General features: G+C 42.6%; 1 protein-coding gene across 5 annotated transcripts in view; it reads right to left on the reverse strand.

Annotated features, from left to right (window-relative positions):
• The window catches only part of ASPH (aspartate beta-hydroxylase), a 178318-nt gene that overhangs the window by 11396 nt on the left and 150868 nt on the right, over nucleotides 1–16054 (reverse strand). For all 5 annotated transcript variants that reach the window (XM_043483591.1, XM_043483586.1, XM_043483587.1 and 2 more), the window contains 3 exons: nucleotides 8489–8624; nucleotides 2132–2223; nucleotides 1623–1756 (listed from right to left, as the gene is read on the reverse strand). In XM_043483591.1, the coding sequence (XP_043339526.1) occupies nucleotides 1623–1756; nucleotides 2132–2223; nucleotides 8489–8624 (362 nt within the window). The remainder of the gene's footprint in view (nucleotides 1–1622; nucleotides 1757–2131; nucleotides 2224–8488; nucleotides 8625–16054) is intronic.

Raw genomic sequence — 16054 nt, forward strand, 5'->3', positions numbered from 1 at the left:
AAAAAAAAAAAAAAAAGGATTTGAAAAATCTCAACTGGAATTCTATCACCTCCACTAGCTTTGTTCATAGTGATGCTTTCTAAGGCCCACTTGACTTCACAGTCCAGGATGTCTGGCTCTAGGTGAGTGATCACACCATCGTGATTATCTGGGTCGTGAAGATCTTTTTTGTACAGTTCTTCTGTGTATTCTTGCCACCTCTTCTTAATATCTTCAGCTTCTGTTAGGTCTATACCATTTCTGTCCTTTATCGAACCCATTTTTGCATGAAATGTTCCCTTGGTATCTCTAATTTTCTTGAAGAGATCTCTAGTCTTTCCCATTCTGTTATTTTCCTCTATTTCTTTGCATTGATTGCTAAGGAAGGCTTATCTCTCCTTGCTATTCTTTGGACCTCTGCATTCAAATGGGAATATCTTTCCTTTTCTCCTTTGCTTTTCACTTCTCTTCTTTTCACAGCTATTTGTAAGGCTTCCTCAGACAGCCATTTTGCTTTTTTGAATTTCTTTTCCATGGGGATGGTCTTGATCCCTGCCTCCTGTACAATGTCATGAACCTCTGTCCATAGTTCATCAGGCACTCTATCAGATCTAGTCCCTTAAATCTATTTCTCACTTCCACTGTATAGTCATAGACTAATATGTACTAATTAACAAAAAGCAATGGAAGATAAGCAACAGGCTTCCCTGGTGGCTCAGATGGTAAAGAATCTGTCTGGAAAACAGGAGACCTGGGTTCGATCCCTGGGTTGGGAAGATCCCCTGGAGGAGGGCATGGCAATCCACCCTAGTATTCTTGCCTGGAGAATCACCATGGACAGAGGAGCCTGGCGGGCTACAGTCCACGGGGTCGCAAAGAGTGGGACATGACGGAGCAAGTAAGCACAGCACAGAAATGGGAGCTAGAGAACAGATCACTGACAACAGACCCGGTACCTGCTCTAAGAAGTCAAAGAAGAGGCTCCTTTTCTGCAATGAAACTGGATCTTAGTAGTATGTTTATTTTGGATGGGTGAAATGATAGGCACTCCAGGGGATCAGAATAATAGGATCAGGACAGGCATAAAGCATCAAAAGAAGCTGCCTCAACAGTCACCCTTTGGCTACCCAGGACAGTCCCCAGGCTAAGTGCCTTGTATGCATTATTTGTCTAATCTGGACAACAATCCTGCAGAGTAGATAGCATCACTGCCGATTGGATAAGTAAGGAGCCTGAGGCTGCAGGGGATTAGTAACTGGCCAAGGTTACACGGGATTAACTGGGCAGAGCTGGAATTTGAAAAGGCAGCCATTGGGCCATGTGGTGTCCTCTACAGCAAGACACACTCCATTATTCTTGCTTGGAGAATCCCATGGACAGAGGAGCCTGGTGGGCTGTAATCCACGGGGTTGCAAAGAATCGGACACGACTGAGCGACCAACACGTCCACTTTTTTCTTTCACTTTCTGATCAACAGAAAGCACAGAGATGCCACAGTCTCATGAAGTTGGATTAATACCTCCCACCCTAGTCTATTTCAGTCACAAAGGAAGGGAAATAATCCACCCGAATGTAGCTTTGCTGTAAGGAGCATCCATTGTCAGAGTTGATGAACAAGACAGAAAATGACAGGGGGAGCATACCTGGTCTCGTTGGCGCATCGGATCTTGCAGCCTTCCTTGGGAATCACCAAGCCCAGGTGCATTCGGAGCCTACAGTTTGTGGGTCCTGTGTGCGGCCACACATGTGTTCCCGGGTGCATAATGGAATATTTGATCTGCACAGAAAACGTACCACCTGTTCATCCCTTTATCAAGGTGTGGGAGAACCGCGAAATTAAAGCAACGGTACAAAATTACTGTCAATTTTGATTAGAGCCATCTCAGCATTCAGAATTTATGTTCTCATCTTGTTTCTTTGTAAAGGAACTAAAAATAAGGACTCCCATTTCCCACACAGCTATAAACACTGAACATTCTCCACCCTCAGTGCTGTCGTCAAGGCCATGAAATTGTTTCATTAAAATGCAAGTGAAAAAAGAGACATTCAGTGGGTCAAAGAAAATGACCATTTCTTCGTAAACATCAGCATTTCCATTTATTCCCCTAATAACTGACTGTGTCCTCCCCAGAACTGAAAACATTCTTGGTACCTGTCCTCTTCGGCATCCTGTTGTCTCAGGGAATTTATCTAGTAAAGAACAGGTCTTAGGAGCTCCTTTACAGGCATTTTCATTTTTTCTTCCTAGAACAATAAATGATAAAACCACTGTTAGGAACAAATCACAGTAAAGCTTTAACTCATCCCGTTTTGACCATATACAACCTATATTGTCCCCCTCACTGTAAGAATGAGAAGGCTAAGACTTCCCTGGTCGTCCAGTGGCAAGACTTCGAGCTCCTAATACAGGAGGCCCCAGGTTCAATCCCTGGTCAGGGAACTAGATCCCACATGCTGCAACTAGGAGTTCACGTGCTGCAACTAAGGCTCAGCACAGCCAAAAAAATAAATAAATATTAAAGGAATGCCAAAATAATCAATTTTAAAAAATGAGAGGCTGAGTAAACACAAGAAGACACAATATTCTGTTGCAATAGATAGTGACTGGCAGAGTAAGGAGCAGAATACTCTACTCATTGGCCTACTGCATTTGATTAAAGATGTCTAATGGACAGGGCATGTGTTACATGCCTATTTCCTCCCTGTGGCAGGCAGAATAATGGCCCCTCCCAAAGAGGATCATAACCTAAGCCCAGTCAGTCGTAATTACATTAGGTAACATGGCAAGGGGAAATTAAGGTTGCATATGATGATGAGATTACTAACCAGCTGACCTTTAAAAAAGGAGATTATTGTGGATGAACTGGATGGGCCCAGTGTAATCACAGGGTCTAAATACACAAGGAGCAGAGAGTCAAGGCCAGAGTGACACAGAATGAGAAAGACATGACTGGCTATTGCTGGTTCTGAAGACGAAAGGGGACCACAAGCTAAAGAATGTGGGCAACTTCCAGATGCCGGAGCCACCAGAAGAAATGCCAGAATCACCAGAAGCCACCCTGATGACACTTTGATTGTAGCTCAGTGAGATCCACTTCTGACCTCTAAATTGTAAAGATGATACATCTGTGTTATCTTAAGCCACTAAATTTATGGTAATCTGTTATAGCAGCCACAGTAAATTAATCCACCCCCCCAAGGAAGCAAAATAGCTTAGTGTGTTTTCCAGGATTATATGCTAATAACCTAAACATTATTTTTCATTGAAATTTAATGTATTTTTCAATTACAGCTCATTCTTTGTGTCCTGATAAAGAAGAGGGAAAGAGATCTCTAGGAGACAGGGGTTTCTCTGAGTGACTGTCAAGAAGACAGCTGTAGGTAGAATCTGAAGCACCTTGGACTATGCAGCACTCCTCACCATCTACAAAATCACTGTTTCTTAGGAATGATGTGCTCAGGAAGGTACAGTGCCATTTGCTTTTATGGAGGAGTATAAACGATATGTATTTTTGTGAAGGATAGACATTTTAACTCCCAGAGTCCATGTTCTTAACTGTGACCTAAGACTGCCCCTATTACTGTTATGTAATGTCTAATTATTATGTGATAAAAAACTGGTATCGCTATCATTTGTCTGTCAGACCTTTGAACACTCACTGATCCTAGTAGCAACCCCATACTTAAGGCACTGTTTTCATCACCATTTTTCAGCTGAGGAATCTGAGGCTCAGAGATTCAGGAACATGCCCACATTACACGGTAACAAGTGGTACAGCCAGGACCCCAACTCAGGATCCTTCGGCTCCAAAGGCTATGCTTTAAAGCATGATTTACCATTTCATTGGATCTTGGATGTGAAGATAGCTGTGCAGAACAAACCATTCAGCTGAGGAGAAAATGCCCAGCAGCCGAACTCAGTGTGGTTTTGTTATTTTATTATTTGCCACACAGTTTAAAGTAACTTTCAAGAAGTGATAAACTCTGATTCTTTGGGGAAAAATAGCCTTAGAAAGAGATCTAAATGCCAATGCAAATCTGAGAAAACCAATTGAATATTTCATTTACACGTGAAGAATACATTGTAAGAGGGATATTCATGGAGCCACATTGGAAGGAAAGCTATGACCAACCTAGATGCATATTAAAGAGCAGAGACATTACTTTGCCAACAAAGGTCCATATAGTCAAGGTATCTCAGATTGTAAAGTGTCTGCCTGCAATGTGGAAGACCCAGGTTCAATCCCTGGGTCAGGAAGATCCTCTGGAGAAGGAAATGGCAACCCACTCCAGTACTCTTGCCTGGAAAATCCTATGGATGGAGGAGCCTGGTAGGCTACCGTCCATGGGGTCACAAAGAGTCAGACATGACTGAGCAACTTCACTTATGGTTTTTCCAGTAGTCATGTATGGATGTGAGAGTTGGACTATAAAGAAAGCTGAACGCTGAAGAATTGATGCTTTTGAACTGTGGTGTTGGACAAGACTCTTGAGAGTCCCTTAGACAGCAAGGAGATCAAACCAGTGAATCCTGAAGGAAATCAGTCCTGAATACTCATTGAAGGACTGATGATAAAGCTGAAACTCCAATACTTTGACCATCTGATGCAAAGAGCTGACTCAGTAGAAAAGACTCTGATGAAGATTGAAGGCAGGGGGAGAAGGGGACGACAGAGGACTAGATGGTTGGATGGCATCACTGACTCAATGGACATGAGTTTGAGCAAGCTCCGAGAGATGGTGAAGGACAGGGAAGCCTGGCCTGCTGCAGTCCATGGGGTCACAAAGAGTCAGACACAACTGAGAGATTGAACAACAACAATTCATGGAGCTGTGGTTTTTAAAGGTCCTGGGTTGTAGCTGTCTGAAGTTTCATTAGGCTCTACTGCTGGGATGACAATAGGTTCATCTTGCATGACAACTCTGATCAGTTGACAGTGGCTACCTAGATAATTCTAGGTAGCCACTGTCAACTGATCAGTGTGTTGAGAAGAATTCAGAGGTTCATCTTGAGTTCATCCAGAAAGGCTCTTGGGATCAGGTAGCACTGTCTCCCATGGGCTCTGGAAAACAAAATGACTGTGCATGTGTGGCATATTTGCTAACTGTATGTTTTACCGTTCATCGTTGTAGCAATAAATGAACAAAACAGATGTTCTGTTACACCCACATAGCAATTTGAAAGCATCTGTGGGGAAAAATTCCTATGTATATTTGTTGATTCTGTCTTTTTTTCTCTAACTCAAGAAAGCTGATCATTTAAAAGGGAATACTGAAGCTCCGATACTCTGGCCACCTGATGTGAACGAAGAGCCGATTCACTGGAAAAACCCCTTGTGCTGGGAAAGACTGAAGGCAAAACGAGAAGGAGCCAGCAGAGGATGAGATGGATGGATGGCATCATCAACTCAATGGACATGAATTTGGGCAAACTCTGGGAGATAGTGGAGGACAGAGGAGCCTAGTGCAGTCCATGGGGTTGCAAAGAGTGGGACTCAACTTAGCAAGTGAACAACAACAACATATACTTCAGAACTGACTGGGCTGCTTAGAGACCTTTTGTGATTTCCACTTACATATGGATGGAAACCAAGCTTGAAGCCACAGCTTCAGGCCTTCAAATATCCAGTAGCATCCTTTCCTAACTAGACTAGACAACCTCTAAGTCTCTACTAAGTCAGATCGTATGGGCCTCTTGTCCGGACCTGAGCTCTCAGTATTGCTAAGCAACAGCCCTGCCACCTCCCTCCCCACATTTTCCTGACCCCTCTGTCTCCAGGCCGAAAGGGCATCTTCCTTCAGGGGCACCACCCTGCTTCTATGCAAACTACGCTACTGGATGCCATCAAAAGTCCTTAAACTGTGCATTTATTTCCAGAAAATACTGGATTCCTCCCAGAAGACTGGAACCACAAACAAAAGACTACACAGAACCTTAATAATACTTCCTAAAAGAGAAACTATTTTATGATCATAAAATAAAACTAGAAATTAATTTCTAGTAACTGATTGAAAAATGGGTATGTATAGAACACACATACACTTCTAAATTATTTTGGATCAAAATGGAAATCAAGATAAAATGAAGTCCTTTGGGCGGAATAACACAAGTGAAAATACACATTACAGCTTAAGGAAAGTAGTTAAAACTTTGAATCAGCTTTGAATCAAAGCCAGAGATCAGTCCATAGTCTTAAATGCTTTTATTAATGAAGAAGAACGAAAATAAATTTTCTAAGAAGTTCCAATTGAAAAGTTACAAAAAAACCAATAAAATAAATAACAAAAGAACAAGAAAAGAAGAAAAATATAACATCAGAAATTAGAAAACAATTAAAAGAAGGTGAGATGTAATTTGAGTTTTTTTTAAAGAAATAATAGATCACTCTGTCAAACTTAAGAAATAAGAAAGAACGTGCAAATTCCATTCAGTGGGAAGAAGGATTTAACAAAGATAACAAGGAAGTAAAGAGTACTTTAAGAAATTACTCTAATTCATGGAAAATTAGATATAATAAAAATATATGAAAATGTGTAAGTTAACAGATATTGTATGATTCCACTTATATGAATTGTTTTGTCTAAAGTTGTCAAATTCATAGACACAGAAAATGTAAAGGTGGTTGCCAAGGGCTGAGTTTTGCAAGGTGAAATAGTTCCAGAGATTGGTTGCCCCAAAATATGAATATACTTGACTGTACTGAAAGTATACTCAAAAACAGATGAGGTGCTAAATTTTAAGTTATGTGTATTTTGCTACAGTTGAAACCAAACCTTAAAAGTCAAATCAAATAATTTGGTTGCCATCAACCAAACTGTCTCCATTATTTATTTCCTTTTGTTTAATGTTCTTATATGCCCTACAATGCTTTGCATATTTCAATCTTATTAAAGCATGTGGCTTTAGCAGAGAGTATGGTTCCCAAAAATTACCTCCAGGATGTGTATGATTCTGAAGCCTTATTCTAGAAAGCCCAGTAGGTTCTATGAAGCATGAAGGTGTTAATGGAAAGGAGGCATCGGGTGAACTGGTAAATGCTTACAGCCAACAGAATCGACTCATTTAGTGAGATGCTGACAGACAAAGATTAGCATGCTGTTCATATATTGACCTTACTATGTGTTAGTCACTCAGTCATGTCTGACTTTTTGTGACCCCATGGACTGTACAGCCTGCCAGGCTCTTTTGTCCATGGGATTTTCCAGGCAAGGATACTGGAGGGGGTTGCCATTTCCTTCTCCAGGGGATCTTCTGGACCCAGGGATTGAACCCGGGTCTCCTGCATTGCAGTCAGATGCTTTACCATCTAAGCTACTAGGGAAGCCTGACTTACTATAGCTCTGCTTTAAAAAGTCTTTTTGGAAAAAAGCTGACAGAGTCACTTGAAATCCTGTGATCTCTCTTCTTATGGACATTTCCCTGAAAATATTATTGAATTTATTCTTTCTCTGACATGTAAACCTTTGTATCCTGAAAGCATACGGACATAAAGGATGGTGCTTATTTGTCCCATAATAGAAACCAACTGCTTACCATCCTCTAATTTATTTTCTGCAGCTAAAGGTGTGAGACACGTGCTGGTTAGTCTTCAGAATGAATTTACTTTTGTACAGCTACTGTTAACCCAGGTTAATTTGAATTTTCAAGAGAGTTGGAGAGTGCTTTAAAGACAAAATTCAATGCTTCTCATTTTGAGGACAGATTGACATTACTTCGCTGGACACACACAGAGTGGGGCGTGCACCTGGGCCTGGGTTCAGCTCAGGGAGTGGTACGTTGACTGTGAACCCCTTCCTATTCTTTTTGTTTTAATTTCTTTTTGGCTGCACTGTGTCTTCATTGCTCTGCTCGGGTGTTCTCTAGCTGTGGCGAGTGAGGGCTACTCTCTGGCTGCGGCGCGCGTGCTTCTCACGGCGGGGGCTTGTCTAGTTGCAGAGCACAAGCTCGAGGGCGGGCTTCAGCAGTTGCGGCAAATGGACTTCGTCGCTCTGCAACATGTGGGACCTTCTTGGACCAGAGATCATCGAACCCATCTCCCCTGCATTGGCAGGTGGATTCTCAGCCACTGGACGACCAGGGAAGTCCCTTGTTCCTATTCTTGAGGAGCTCAGACACTAGCTTCTACCGAGTTGTCCCTCTGGTGTGTCATCACCCCAGCAGCTCTCATGTTGGGATGTGACTCCACGGGACAAGGGCGAAGGAGGCCCAGGGAAGCTCCTTTCCAAGGCAGCCATGGTGGGCTTTTCAGTTACATCTATACAGTAGGACTCCTCTTTGTAACAGGAAAGACCAGGAAAACCCAAACACATTATATATCCAAATACAACTTATGCATATATAAAACTATGAATTTGCACACACACACACACACATAAATGAGGGTTCATACATTTTCAGAAGCAATGATCATATTTTGAGCATCTGGGTTTCCCAGGCTCCGTGAAGCACTCCCAGAAGGGCCCCCCTTCCCCATCAGGTCACAGAAAGATCAGGAAGTCAGGCGCTCACCTTGCTGCCACAGCGTAAACTGACTCCAGTCACCCTTCTCCCTCAGGTTCTCATCTTCAGGCAGGAAGAGGCCGTGGGTTTTATCCATCGCTGCAAGGCCTTCATCTCGGATTAATTTCCAGTTTCTTTCTAAGGACTGGAGAGAAGATTCTGGACTGAAAATATGCCTGGTAATACACCTTAGAGTGACATTCAGCGTTTTGTTTGTCTGATTAATAAGTAATGAAACTTTTCCTCTCGTCTAAATTTGGTGTTGTTGAGTCACTAAGCTGTGTCCGACTCTTTGTGACTCCATGGATGGTAGCGCACCAGGCTCCTCTGTCCGTGGGATTCTCCAGGCAAGAATACTGGAGTGGGTCGCCATGCCCTCCTCCAGGGGAATCTTCCCAATCCAGGGATTGAACCCATGTCTCTTAAGTCTACCTGCATTGGCAGGCAGGTTCTTTACCACTAGCATCACCTGGGAAGCCCATCCAAGACATTCACCTCATCCTGAATGCACCTAAATCGCCAATACTCCCTGCAGCTACTGTAACTTGTTCAAGCCATGAGATGAATCTGTTCGATTCTTGTTAAACTGCCACACTGATGGGAGAATTGCTGCTCTAACACATGGAATTACTTTTCAAATGAGGCCATTGGTGGGTGCCTCGTACGTCAGGCTCTTCCTCTCTGCCCTCCTGGTATTTTAGAATCTTCTTTCACTTCTTTTGAAAGCTGATTTTAGGGGTATCTTTGGAAAGAGCTGATCTTTTGTTCCTAAAACAGGGCATGAAGCCCTAGGGAAAATGTTAAAGTGATTACATCACTAAATACAAATTTTTAAATTTTCCTTAAGAGCAGGCTGTCTTTTACATGTGAAGTGTTATTCCACCCCCTCCTACCTCCTCTCCCTAGGGTTCCCCTAGGCTGAGAGACTTTTCCATAAGCAGTAGTGACTTAAATTTTTTTTTTTTCTTGTTTGCACAGAGGTGCTGGATGACAGACTCAAGGCTGAAAGGAGCAAAGGGGTGCATGGTCTCCCAGTTGGTCCCCAATGGGAAATTCTCCAGTAGCAGCACCATTGACTCCTCAATCTGCTAAGCAAATGCTGCACGGATGTTGACTTTTTTCCTGTATTTATTTATCATGAAACAGCCACTCAGCATGTTCTCTCCAGAGCTCAGTACTTGGAGGTAGAATCTGAAAACTGGAAGGATCTGTGTTGTGGAGACCGCTGTCTTGAGGATGACAGGGCACTTGGGCAGTGACTGAGTCTAGGCACTCACAGTCTAGTGCCAGACACTGGCACGGTAGTCCCCCCACCATCACCTCTGGGGCATCTGTGGAAGGAGGGGGTCAGACCGCAGAGGGCTGGGGCCCCTGCTCCCCTCTGGGGCAGCAGGGCGGCCACGGGTCCCCACTGTGATGTTGAGGACACACACTGGGCAAGGTCCTGGTGGAACAAGGTACCCACGGACTGAGTATTGGGCACATCTCAACGGGAACACACACTCTGACAGCTGGGGAAAACGGGGCTAACCAGAGATTACACAGTTCTACACGGTGACTTGATGAAAAACACAGAGAAGAGAACCATCACGACCCCCTACGTGTTCCACAGAGCCACTTTTTCTAGCAAAGTAATTATTGTGCTTGAAGGTGGTTCAGTGGTAAAGAATTTGCCTGCCAAGGCAGGAGACACAGGAGACACGTTCAATCCCTGGTTCAGAAGATCCCCTGGAGAAGGAAATGCCAAGCCACTCCAGTATTCTTGCCTGGAGAATCCCATGGACGGAGAAGCCTGGAGGGCTACAGTCCATGGGGTTGCAGAGTTGGACCCAACTGAGCGATTAAGCAAGCATGCTTAATGACTGTACTTATTGGGTTATGTTTTTCAGTTTTGGAAAGACACCAGAAAGAGAGTCTCTTTTTTGGGCATGGGGGGAGGGAATCTGGAATGGGTCCTGGGAATGGCATTTTCAAGCACAAACCAAGGTACCACACTGTAAAAATTTAATGGTTACAGGAATTAAAGGCCAAATAAAATTTTTTCTTGTGTGCATGCATGAGCGACATAGAGAGACATAGAACAAAGGAAGAGGTGGGGAGTGAGGTAAGGGAGGGAAGAAGGAGAAGGAAAAGGAGAAGGAGGAGGAGAAAAGAAGGAGAAATGTGTCTTTTCTGTAATAGTATCATTAGTCTTCTGACTTGGCAAATAACTCCATTTTTTAGGAAATTCCAACAGGAACCTGAAGGCTTGCACAGAGCAGGCCATGCCTACATTCTCATCTGAAATATTACTTCCTTGACCCTACATTTATTCATTTTGTAAAACTGAAAAGAGAGATTCATAGGGTTGGTATTTGGGTTGGTTGCCCAGAAGACAGCAGCTTCTGATTCACATTTTTTCCTCTGACTACACAGACTTTAGCAAACAGAGCTCTGTTTGTTGTCACAATGCTTCGTGGCCCCATAAACCCGTCATCAGCACTTGCCTTTCAGTTAAACCTCAGCTATATTGGGCACGCCACTCATCTATAAATGGACTTCCCAGTTTCAAGCCTCATTAATCCCACCCTGTGCAGCCAGCGCGCCGTAATCCTCCCCCTGCTTCCAGTGCATGACGGTTTCCTCTTTTTGCAGTTATTCTGCTCACTCCACTTAGATGGCATACTTTTTTCTTCAACATCAAATTAGATGAAGTCTTATTTTTAAAGGCTTCTCCTAACACTGATTTTTTTGCAGAAAGCCTTCAGAGGTGCAAGCGAGAGCCAAACTAATTTTTCACTATTTCACTTGCTATGTTCATTCTATTAAGAAATACACATTTTTAAAAAGTGAAATATTACTACGAGTTTTATAATGAAAGCAGCAGTCTCTTACTCAAGTTTTCCCCAGTCTTGAGTCCCGTCCCCAGCTAACTGCTTTAAATATTTTTCCTCATCTTCACCTGTTTCCATCTAAGTGATATATTTATATTGCTATCTTTTGATTTATTAATTCTAGATTTTATCACTCATTTTCTACCAGGGAAGGGAACAAATTTGATGTCTTCTTTTTCTTCTTCTCCATCTAGCAATTCAGTTCATTTCACAAACCTTTCACACATTTGAGTAAACTCCCATTTGAGTTTTATTGAGTTGTAACAAATATACTTTGCTTCACATGCAGCATATATAAATTCTGCCTCCTTTTCTTTGGCTTGATTTTCTAACGCCCTTAACACTGCTTCTTCTTTATAGCCCTGAAAGTGTGCTGTAGAATCTCTTGATACTATGCTACCTTTTGCCAAAAATATCATATAAGCTCTTTCTCTGAAGATAACCTATAGCAGCCATCTGCTTTGCTCTGCTCTGAACTGGGTGGTGTCTGGGCTTGCTGGACCACTGTCATCAGGGAACTTCTCTTGACCTCTGCCCAGTATGAGGCTCCCTAATTACTCAATTCTAATCTGAATAAAGGATTATCTGTGTTCCTGAGAAAGGACACACACTGCAGATAAAACTGAATTTCTAAAAATATCTGGTTTTTTTTTTTTTAAAATTTTCATTGAAGTACAGTTGATTTACAATGTTGCATTAATTTCTTCTGTATAGCAAAGTGATTCAGTTATACATTATATATATATTCTTTTCCAATATGGGTTATCACAAGATATTGAATATAGTTGTCTGTGTTATACAGTAGGACCTTGTTGCTTGTCCATCCTATATATAATAGTTTTCATCTGCTAATCCCCAAAATGCAATCTTCCCCTCCCCTAAACTCCCTCCCCATGGACAACCACAAATTTGTTCTCTATGTCTGTGTCTGTTTCTGTTTCATAGATATATTTGGTGTCATTTTTTTAGATTCCACAGATAAGTGATATCATATGGTATTCGTCATCCTCTTTTTTATTTATCTGAAGTTGTTCTTACACTTGATCGAAGGCTTGACTATGTACAGGATTCTAGCCAGTGAATAATTTCTAGGTAAGCTTTTGGACAGCAAAGAGCTCAAACCAGTCAATCTTAAAAGGAAATAAGCTTTGAATATTTATTGGAAGGACTGATGCTGAAACTGAAGCTCAAATACTTTGGCCACCTGATGTGAAAAGCTGACTCGTTGGAAAAGACCCTGATTCTGGAAAAGATTGAGGGTAGGAGAAGAAGGGGGTGACAGAGGATGAGATGATTGGATGGCATCACTGACTCAATGGACATGAATTTGAGCAAGCTCCAGGAGATAGTGGAGGACAGGGAAGCCTGGCCTGCTGCAGTCCATGGGGTCACAAAGACTAGGCTACAACTTAGCGACTGAACAACAACAGTTTGGTTTCTTTTGAATCCTCTCCCCAGCTTGTGGAGGGCTACTTTCTGTGTTCTTATGTGGTCTTTCTTCTGTGTCCTCAGACATTCCTGTATTTCCAAATTTCCTTTTCTAATAAAGATGCTAGTCATATCAGACTAGAGCTCACCCTAATGGCCTCATTTTAACTTTATCTCCTTAAAGGTCCTATTTCCTAGTACGGTCATATTCGTGGGAATAGGAATTCAATATACAAGTTTTGAGGGGACACAGTCAACGTGTAACATTAATGCAGATTCAGGTTAAAACTAGACCCAGCTGAGAAAGCCGACAGCAGATGGGAGGGGATCCGTATGCCAGTAAATCTATGGCAGCAAAACAAAACACAGTCATGGAAAAAATCAGAAAGAGATACACGTTTAACATGTGGACAAAACATAATACAAGATAAGCCTAAGCAAGGTTAGGTAAGTAACTATGGGCAAACACAGACACTGGCAGAAATCCCAGAGCTGTTTGTGCCTTGAAAGGTCCTGACTCCAAACTGAGAGAAGGCAAGTGATCCAAGACTATTCCAGGCCAAGTTTCCACATTAAATCAGAGTTAGAATGAATTGATAACAGTAGTTCATTAGTAAAATGTATACCCTTTTAATCCTAATTGTCTAAGACATGTTTGTTAGTTAACTATTTTAGGAATTCCAGATCTGATTTTTTAGAGGTAAAGTCAGTTTACTTAAATCTTGGCTAAAACATGCCTATACTTTACACCGTGATGAAAGGACATAGGTAGCAGTGTCCTCTGGCTTTGAGAGAATATAGCAGGGTAGAGGGGCGCCCCCTGAGTGCTGAGCTGAAGTTATGAAATCCAAGCAAACACCATAGGAAATGCGATGCTCTCACAGCAAACTGATTTTAATAAAATCTCTGGGGAAATTAGTAGCATTGACGAAGCAATCTTGTGCTGGTTCCTAATGCATTTTAATCAGATCTCCAGTTTTTCAAGTTCAAAAATAAAAATAAAGGGAAACATCTGACATTTTCTATTGGGAAATAAATGAACACCAATCAAATGAGAAAAGCAAAGTCTGTTTATTCAGAGCTTGCTGGAGAAAGGGAGTCTGCCACCATCACCTGTGTCTGGGCAGAGACATGGGAAAGCTTTCTAGTGAAAAAGGGCAGGTTTCAGGCAGGGAAGCCCTGATCGGAGGCTGTTGGCCTGGGGAAGCTGTAGGCAGGCTTAACAGAAGCTGAGTGTTCCAGTGATTGGTGGTTGTTCAGTCTCTAAGTTGTGTCTGATTCTTTGCTCACCAGGCTCCTCTGTCCACAGAATTTCTCAGGCAAGAACACTCGAGTGGGTTGCCATTTCCTTCTTCAGGGAATCTTGGCAGGTGGATTCCTAACCACTGAGCCACCAGGGAAGCCCTAATGACTGGTTATGTGTGTTAGTCACTCAGTTGTGTCCGACTCTTTGCAACCCCACAGCTCCTCTGCCCATGGATTTTTCCAGGCAAGAATACTGGAGTGGGTACCATTTCCTTCTCCAGGGGATCTTCCCAACCCAGGGCTCGAACCTGGGTCTCCTGCACTGCAGGTAGATTTCTTTACTGTCTGAGCCACTAGGGATTGGTTAGGGATGCATATTTGACTTTCTCTGGTTGGTGCTAAGTTGGAAATGGGGACACAAAATAGGAGAGCTGCCAGTTATTAATCAAGTCCTGGATATTTGGGCAGAATGATCACAGAAGTTACTGTTCAGCTTCCAGGATTGTCACTGGAGATAATAATCTGGCTTGCTGCCAGTCTGGTTTGCAGTAGGCTGGCCTCCTGGGTTATTTCTTATAGGAAAGGGGTTGGTTCGCTGGCAGTTTGCTGCAGATGGTGGGTTGATTCCATTTGTATAAATGGCTTGGCCATCGCCCCTCTGTATATTCAGTCTCTCATTCTCTTTACCGAAGGAAAAGGATGACATAAAGTATCAGGCACAGGGCAAGAGAAGAGTCTTGGAGGACTGAACTTCACTCTCTCTAAAGAGTGAGAGGAAAAGAGTTTCTTCTCCTAGAAGCAAGGAGAAAAGGTAGTACAGGTTGCCAGGAGAGGCGGCCAGCCCGAGGGCTTCAAGGACTCAAAAGAGTCCTCTGCTCTAGTCCAGACTGGCAGGGACACCAGCCAACGCCCTCAGTCAGGAGAAGGTAAAAGGGGAAATAACGTTCTGTCATCCTATCTCTGCTCTGCTCACAAGGAACAGTGCACCAGGCTGTGTCCTAAGGGAGTAAAAACTCCGAAGTCCTTAATCTCAAGGGGCTGCAAATCAGACAGAGAGACGTTCTGTTTATATATAAAACAAACCATTGATAAACAGATAAGCACATGATCTATCGTGTGTACATGCACATGTATCTTTAACACATCAATCAGTATGTATGTGTGTATGTTAAGATATGGATCATGACCTACTTGATCAAAACTGTAAATGTTGTACTAACCTCCAGATGTGGCTTGCAATGGAGTGCCCTGGACTGTAAGTCAAACACTGTACTGGGAGGAGACAAAGAGACAAAGCCAATTTTTAGGCATTTGTAAAAAACTGCAGGGGCTTCCCCAGCGGCTGAGTGGTAAAGAATCCACCTGCTGTGTAGGAGACGTGAGTGTGATCCCTGGGTCGGGAAGATCCCCTGGAGGAGGACATGGCAACCCACTCCAGTATTCTTGCCTGGAGAATCCCATGGACAGAGGAGCCTGGCGGGCTACAGTTCATGGGATCGCAAAGAGTCGGACACAACTGAAGCAACTTAGCATGCATGCACACAAAAAACAAAAATACTGAAAACTCATCAATTTTGCTTTGAAAAAGAAAATGACCTTTTAGTTTGAAATAAGTCAAAGCATTTCTTTTAAAGATTTTTTTTTTTTTTTTTTTTTTCAACATTAGAGTTATACCCATTTTTGATAGTAAACCACTGACTGATATGAGACAATACCAAAACTAGCTAGAAATGACAAGACGTCTCTATCAGTCTGGTGCATTATTATTATTATTTTTTTTTACTGCTAGCATCTCTCTTTTATTTTTTTTTTTTTTTTCAGTGGGTTTGTCATACATTGATATGAATCAGCCATAGATTTACACTTATTCCCCCTCCCGATCCCCCCTCCCACCTCCCTCTCCACCCGATTCCTCTGGGTCTTCCCAGTGCACCAGGCCCGAGCACTTGTCTCATGCATCCCACCTGGGCTGGTGATCTGTTTCACCATAGATAGTATACATGCTATTCTTTCGAAACATCCCACCCTC

Source organism: Cervus canadensis, chromosome 12, assembly GCF_019320065.1.
Source record: "Cervus canadensis isolate Bull #8, Minnesota chromosome 12, ASM1932006v1, whole genome shotgun sequence".
Lineage (NCBI taxonomy): Eukaryota > Metazoa > Chordata > Mammalia > Artiodactyla > Cervidae > Cervus > Cervus canadensis.